This window comes from Semicossyphus pulcher, unplaced genomic scaffold, assembly GCF_022749685.1.
Source record: "Semicossyphus pulcher isolate SPU_LCO1_2020_fin unplaced genomic scaffold, fSemPul1.0.p SCAF_4, whole genome shotgun sequence".
NCBI classification, from domain to species: domain Eukaryota; kingdom Metazoa; phylum Chordata; class Actinopteri; order Labriformes; family Labridae; genus Semicossyphus; species Semicossyphus pulcher.
In genome coordinates, this window is record NW_027211715.1 from 21851248 (window position 1) to 21858997 (window position 7750).

At 42.2% G+C, this 7750-nt stretch overlaps 1 protein-coding gene across 1 annotated transcript; it reads left to right on the forward strand.

The window, feature by feature from the left end:
* Positions 1-1479: 1479 nt before the first annotated feature.
* On the forward strand, positions 1480-7245 carry LOC138607993 (hydroxylysine kinase-like). Its single transcript, XM_069680653.1, has 5 exons — positions 1480-1483; positions 2805-3146; positions 5086-5228; positions 5417-5597; positions 6806-7245. The coding sequence occupies exons 1-5, from the start codon at positions 1480-1482 to the stop codon at positions 7243-7245; spliced, it is 1110 nt and encodes a 369-aa protein (XP_069536754.1).
* Positions 7246-7750: the final 505 nt, after the last annotated feature.

The window sequence follows — 7750 nt, forward strand, 5'->3', positions numbered from 1 at the left end:
AAACAGGTCCACCTCTGCTGTGCCGTATTTGCATGAACCATTTTGTACACCACCTCTGGATAGAATCTCCAGTCCCCTGAGGCTGGTTTCTCACGAAAGATAAAATCTTTACAAGTTCGGCGGCCCTGTCATGGCCCTGAGGCTTGAAAAGCGAGGGAAAGCCTATACAAGGAGCTGCTGTGCAACCTGTCTTGACAGGTGTGTTGAAGATGGACTTAGTAGACAACAGACTTGCTGACATGACAAAAACACGTCGGCTACTCAAACAAGACAGTACTTTGTAGGGAGCCAGGTATATAGCCCCAAGCTTGCAGTCCAGAGCGCTCTCACTACCCTATGCTGCCATACTGCCTCGAGCCAGAGGCCGAAGCAGTCACTATCACCTTGTGAGAGGAGGCAACTTAAGCCAATGAGATGACCCCGGCCAGATATGCCCTGAATCTTAATGGCTGCAAGGCAAGGAAGCACTGAGTGGATACTCTGACCCGGACCTAGGATCTAAATGGAAGCAATTTGTCCTAACTTGGAAGGGCTGCAATTACAGCAGGCCCCGTGGCAATAACAATAACACTAACATCAGCAAACAAACCCTTAAGAAAAAGGCTATACTTCATCCTCCCATTCCAAGCCTATAAACCCCTCTCTGTGACTGGCGTGGGACAACTTTAGGTATGATTGACAGTGAGGCCCAGTCTTGTCATGTATCACAGAATTGCTTTAGTATCCTGCTCTACTTGTTGGAGCACAGATCAGCCAGTCACAGGAGGATTTTCATACCATTGGCTTGCATTGGGGCCAGCGTTGCCCGCGTGCATGTTTTGAAGACATGTGGGGCTAGGGAAAGACCAAACAAGAGCCTTGAACTGAAACTCAAAACAAGAGCTGCCTGTGATTTAGAGCTATAGGGAGTTGGAAATGCACATCCTTTATATTGATGGACATGAACCATTTTTGTAGTGTCATGGCTTGGGGCGCATCTGTAACACAGAAATTTGTCCAAAGTCCAGGTCAGCGCAAAACCCACCCTCTTTTTTTGGGTACAAAAAAATAAACGCATAGCTGTGTCTGCAGATCTACTCCTACTCCAGAAGGAAGGACATTTTCATGCCTCAGTGCCTGTGATTGCACTAGAAACTGGGGGCTGGTGTCAGAATTAAAGACTTTACACTCAGGAAAGTTTCACCACCAACTAAGGCTTAGTAGTACAACTTTCCCATTAGCTGAGGTGCTGCTGGGAAAAGTGTCAGAGAAAACTAAAAACACCAGGCACAAAGAATTCACACAAAAAGGACGTTTCAAAACAACACTCACACACGGGTTTATGTTGAAAATACACCACGTTTGGAAAAGAAACAACTGAAATTTTCAGGTTGCTTGGGGGTGGGAATCTGGTTTGATCGGATTCTCCACAGACAGCAGATGTGAACGATACTGTCAGCCTCTCACGTCCACCTCCTCCACATAATCTGCAGAAAGACGATGGGTAAGCACACTCATTTTCTCCCTAAAATAATGAAACCTTATCGTTAAATATTTTGCATGTGTAACATCTCTAAGGAGCATGTATTGATTTATTTTGTCAGTTATTGTGTAGCTAATTTTGTCAACATGAATTTAGGTTTGAATGTAGGAAGTGAATGTAAGAATCCAACATTTCACACAGTTTAAATATTTCACTAAGTGGTTTAAAGCTCTGTTGATAATGTAAAGGGTTACTGGGGGGTAGTCAGGCTGGAAACACAACCTGACACAGTGTTTAGAGTTTAGTTATTTCAAAGATTTAATTTTCTTTCACTTGTTGTTAAAATTGAAAGATTAAATTTCCAACACTATTATGTATGTAACATGTTACAATTATTTGAGAGATTTCCATCCTGCAAGATATTCACTTTTCTTCCTTTCAGAAGAGAAACCACCCAAGATATAAAATATTCATAAATGTTATTACACGACTGTTTATTTTAGTCTGTTAGACTGTTTATATAGCCATAAAACTATCACTGTTTACCTGTGAACACACACTGCAAAAGTAAAGGCCACACCTGCTTGGGCCACTGCAAGGTATTAGCGACACGTTCAAACAAGGTGAAATATTTCTCAACATCTCTTTCATTAAAAGACGGAACAAAACGGATACATTTATTGATGTCAAAACCACTAGAGAAGGAGGAAAACGAAGATGGAGAGGACTGCCGCAGCTCCAGCTCTTTCAGACGAACCTGTACAACCTGTAAAACAAACGGCACTCACGGTTGGAGTCCGCAAAAGAGAAGACCCAACATGAAACAGACGTGCCCCCAAATATGTTATGGCCCTAACGTAAACAAAAGCAAAGACTCGAACACAACAAGGCCAGTAACAGCTGGACCAGCTGATCCGAAAAATACAACGAGAATATACCGGTGGATTGTCCAAATATCTTCAGGTCTGCAGTCTACATTTCAAACCTGATGATTTTGAACGAGACATGACATTGGAGGCAGGTGTCCTAGATAGAGGAAGTGTAGTTTAGCAAGTTGCCTGGCCTCCGCCAAATGACTCGTTGTACATAGTCAGGTGGAGGTTTTCCAGGGCCCATTGGAGAAGCAGATAGCGTCCTCCAAAGGCACAGAGCGCTTTTTTCTACCATAATGACATTGGCTTCCCATAGTAGCATGATAGGACTGAGGTTGAAAATCGGTGGACTGTCCCTTTAAGAAGTCAATTACAAGTTTTATAGGAGCAACAATGGCTTGTACCAGCTTGTTTCTAAAATGTCATTTTCAAATTGTATGCCAAGGACTACAGTTTGTGCCTCTCCAAAGGAAATAATAAACATAACTGTGTTCTGTGTGCAGATAACGCCATACCTGTCGATCCAAGGCCAGCATTCAGCCTGCAGCAAGCAACCAAACTGACACTTCATCATTATGGCCTGACTGTAACTGAGATCTCCACCCTGCCTAGTTACATGGACCAGAACTTCCTTGTGATGGACGAGGAGGGTCACAAGTATGTCCTGAAGATCATGAACTCAGAAGAGAGTCAGAACACCACCCTGCTGGGCCTGCAGACCTTCATCATGTCCTTTCTACGCTGCCATGGAGTTCCTACTCAGATAGTTGTTCCCACCACATCGGGGCAGCTCATGATGATGGAGGAAAAAGGTAAATATGTTTGCAGACCAGTTTAATTTATTTAAACTGATGATATACATCCCACTTGCACCTGTTATTAAAATGTGAGCTTGGGATTTTTTTCCAAACAACAAATGATCCCGTCCTGCCTTTGTCTTATCTTCATTGAGTTGCCACTGCAGAGCAAAACCTATGCAGCGGCAACTCTGAGCTGCACATGCCAGCTTTTCTTATTGTTATCTTTATCTATATGATAAGCCACCTTTAGATGTTTCTTTCCCGCTGGCGTTGTAGGCAAGTCCATCCCAAACCTTGTTCCTCCCTTTGTTTTAAAAATGTCTTCGTAAGTAGAATTGTTTCTGTAGGATCTGTCAGGTTTTGCCCCATGAGGCTAATAAGCATCTTGTTTCTTGTGGCTCGAGGGATGTGAATCTTGCATTTCCACCAGTCACTATAGTTTGTTAGGTGTGAAGATTGCATTCACATCTAAATATGATCCAATCACAATGCGAACCAGATTGCCTCCAGATGCTGTCAGGCAGAATCACAGTCAAAATGCATTCACACCTTGCATCAACATGTGTCCAGGTGCAGATCACGTTTTAGGTGTAAATGGGGTCAGAATGCTTAACTGCATGCGGCGAAAGGTGGGAAACCTTCACCCATGGGACTACACAAACAGACACAATCCATTAGCAGCGTTACATTACACAGTCAGTTTGATTGCACACTTATTACCATGTGCAGCAACTTTCATCAATCAATACATCACTGTGAGATGGCCTGAAATGAGATGATGATGAGAAATCAATGACACCCTTTTATCTGCTTGTTAGTGAAACTACATCCAACAGTATGTTAGCTTAGCTTTGGCTTAGCTTGGCTATGCCCGACGTTAACAAAATCCTCATGCTCTTTTTACCTGTCAAGTTAACAAGCATTTCTTCCCTGGTGAACAAGCGTCCTCTTTCTCTTTCTGTGGAATAAACCAACGATATGCTGACAGTAGCCTCAAATGTATCAAACAGATATGATGTGACACCATATCTAGTCTAACTAACCAAAAAGCAAACAGTTGTTAGATTATTGACCAAAAGCAGAAGCTGACCCATCATTTTAGAAAAGTTATTTTATAGTGTTAAAATGAAGAATCATAATTTGAGGAAAAAAACGTTGAAAAACAGTAGAAATCAACCTGCGTGCTAGGTGGGGTTGGGGTTTGCCTCTGCATGCCTTGGCACAGTACACTCAGACAGTACACTGATAGCTTCAGGGAGTTGGGGGGAGGAAGAGAGGGGCAAAACAGACAATTACCTTGCAGTATTTCAGGTTTCAGGTCTTCGGGCTGCTTCTGCACACACCTGTTTAGAGACGGTCAAGTTTAGCTTAATATGCTAAAGCTGTTTAGACACACTTTAGACATAAAATTACATATTTTAGTGTATTTTATAATGTACTTTTGACAAGGGTATTACATAAATATATTTCCAGCAGAACAGTATAATTGTGTGTGTTTGAAAGTGTGTGAGTTAGGTTTGTCAGCTAACCCCATTGGACACTGGGGAAAGGAGACCTAATGTTTATAAGCTAAGCAAAGGGGTACATTTTAAACTATAGGGGAATCTCTTCACACAAGCTTTCAGCTATGGTGTCATTTGATCATGCATGAAATACTGTAACTCACTGATACTGCTGTGGGCAATGGCATAGAGGAGTTCGGTTAGACCAGACGGTTAAATAGGCCTATCTGTCGTATAAATCTGTTATGGATCTATCTGTTTAACCAAAACCACTTACAGAACTTTTATCCTACTGTTAAACACTGAACTAGTTTTTACTGTCCCCTTATAAATGGAATGAATGACAGAGGATTTTAAAACTGTGCGCGTAACACACGTCTGATTCTGAGTAGTGAAGCCATACTGAAAGAATTCATTAGTATCTTTTTGTATCTGCGTTACCTTAATAGACTGTGGACATGGTGCTCAGACCTACTGTGTGAGGTTGATGACCTATCTCCCAGGAAAAACCATCACACAATCTCCAGTCACAACGCAAGACCTTTATCATGTTGGCAAGTTGGCTGCCACCATTGATTTGTCATTGCAACAAGTAAGTTCAGAGGTCGAACTCAGCATTTCAGCAAAAAGACGTTTTGAAGGTTCTGGCTGAAGTCTCTGCTAACATGTTTGCCATTTTAACTCTACAGTGCTGTTTAATGTCGAGCAAGGCTCCTGATTGGCAAGAAAATATCTTTTCTGATTAATGTGTCGGTATTGAAATTATGTTTATTTTTTCAGCTGGTATCTCCAAACCTGGATGTGTTACAAAGAGATGGTGTCATCTGGAGTTTGTTGAATATTCCTCTGGTGGAGAGTTACCTGTCGGTGATGGATGGAGACCCCCTGCAGGATGTTGTCAAAGCAGTCATTGAACAGTATAAATCACACGTGCAGCCTAAAATCAACTCTTTCCAAAAAGGTAATAATGATTCATAACCTGTTTTCTTTTGATCAAAATTACTTTACTATTGGTTGACTTCTTGATTCACATTAACAGTGGAGGTTGTGGTATGAAGGCATGAAGCAAGTTGGAAGTCAGTTTCGTTCTCTTTAGCAGCACCTATGGCGATAAACGGTTTGTGAGAGCACACTTCCCAGATATCCAGACAGTGTTGCATGTGTGACGTCCACGGTTGGCTCCGGTTGTAACTCCTCTCTGACGGTCGCTTTCCTTTTCAGACTGTTTGCCTTCATCTGAGCGTCAAATTTGTTCTTTTTTGATTTGGATTTACACTTATTTTTTGAAGTTGTATCTGTAGTCATCGATCTTTTCTTTGTCTGTTCAGCCATAGTAGATACTGTTTACTTGTAACACTCGTAAGACTGGAAAAGCAGCCGCTTAGCTCCGCCTACCCTCTCTCTCAGACCAACCACTGCTGGCTGATGGAAAACTTGCACTAACTGGGCGCCACTTGTGATTTCCTCGAATCCCACTTTTTTTGGTCCCGATAATTTTTCTAGCATTACCAAGAGGCTGGAATATGTGTTCATGAGTGAAATGTCTTGACTATTGGACACATAACTATGAAATTATGTACACATATTCATGTCGTCCTTTGAAACATTTTTATTATTTAAATTTAGTGACCCAGGCTGCACAGTGTTGCAGTGGTTAGCACTGTTGCCTCACAGCTAGGAGGTCACCGGTTCAAACCCCGGTTTGGGCAAGGTGGGCCTTTCTGTGCAGAGTTTGCATGTTCTCCCCGTGCATGCGTGGGTTCCCTCCGGGGTATCCAGCTTTCTCCCACAGTCCAAAAACATGCTTGTAAGGTTAATTGGTGACTCTAAATTGCCCGTTGGTGTGAGTGCGAAAGGTTGTCTGTCTCTATGTGTCAGCCCTGTGATTGACTGGCAACCAGTCACGAGTGTACCTCGCCCTTCGCCCAATGACAGCTGGGATAGGCTCCAGACCCCCACGACCCTGAACAGGATAAGCGGTATAGATAATGGTGGATGGAAATTTGGCGACCCCTCTCACCCTTCATTTAGCGCCACCTTTTGGTCAGAGTTTAAAATCTCTTAGAAATTGTTTAGTATTGACATTTTTGTTGTCTTTAGCTGTTCTTTTGCTACAGTACATTTAAAGGCGCAGAGGTACTAAGTGTGTCTTTGTTGTCTAATTCATAGGAATAATACACGGGGACCTAAGTGACCAGAACATCCTTGTCATACCTGTTGACAACAAGCATCACGAGGTGTCAGGCGTCCTGGACTTTTCCCTCCTGAAGAACGGATTTCATGTGTATGAATTGGCAGTAACAATCATGTACGTGATGCTGGAGAACTCCCGTCCTTTGGATGTAGGTGGAGCAGTGCTGGCAGGCTGGGAGAGCATTATGCTGCTCAACAACGATGAAAGGGATTCCCTCTTCCTGCTAGTGCTCAGTCGCTTCTGCCAGTCTCTGGTTTATGGCAGGTACAATGCCAAAATATACCCAGACAACAAGAAATATCTCCTGACGACAGCCAAAAGCGGGACTCGGCTTCTTAATAAACTCTGGGAGCTGGGCAAGAAAGAAGTGGAGAAGAAATGGTTTACAGATGCCAGCACGTTCTCAGTCGATTGAAAGAAATGTTTATCAAGAGATGAACATGAAATAAAGCATATCTGAATTCATACAAAGAATGTTTCCTTTTCTGTGGACAGCTGTAGTGCTAAAAAACAAACACTAGATGGAGACATCATCCCACTTATTCCACACCCTGCATAAAAGGACACTTTTTGTGAATCAGTTTTTCAGACTCAATTACAGGCTTCAAAACCTTTGAATCCTTTTTTTGAGACAGCTATATTTTCTCAGACAGTCCTGAGAGGTCTGGAGGGATCTCGTACAGTATCTTGTGTTGACACTAGAATATTTGCAGTTGTAGAAAAGCTGGTAAAGTAAAGCAAATGTCTTTGTTTTCGTACATTGTCCTGGGAGTGAAAAGAATACATTCTTTTACACATCGAGGCAGAAAATATGAAGAAACAATGAATTATGTGACAATTTCTGGATCTAAGTTTAACACAAACCACTCTTTTATAAAAGCTGTTGATGTAGCTTGTAGAAAAATATACAACTGCCAATA

Coding starts and splice junctions, on each gene's coding strand:
- LOC138607993 (XM_069680653.1), top strand. Junction 3,147..5,085: donor CATGATGATGGAGGAAAAAG/GTAAATATGTTT, acceptor TTACCTTAATAG/ACTGTGGACATGGTGCTCAG. Junction 5,229..5,416: donor TTGATTTGTCATTGCAACAA/GTAAGTTCAGAG, acceptor TTATTTTTTCAG/CTGGTATCTCCAAACCTGGA.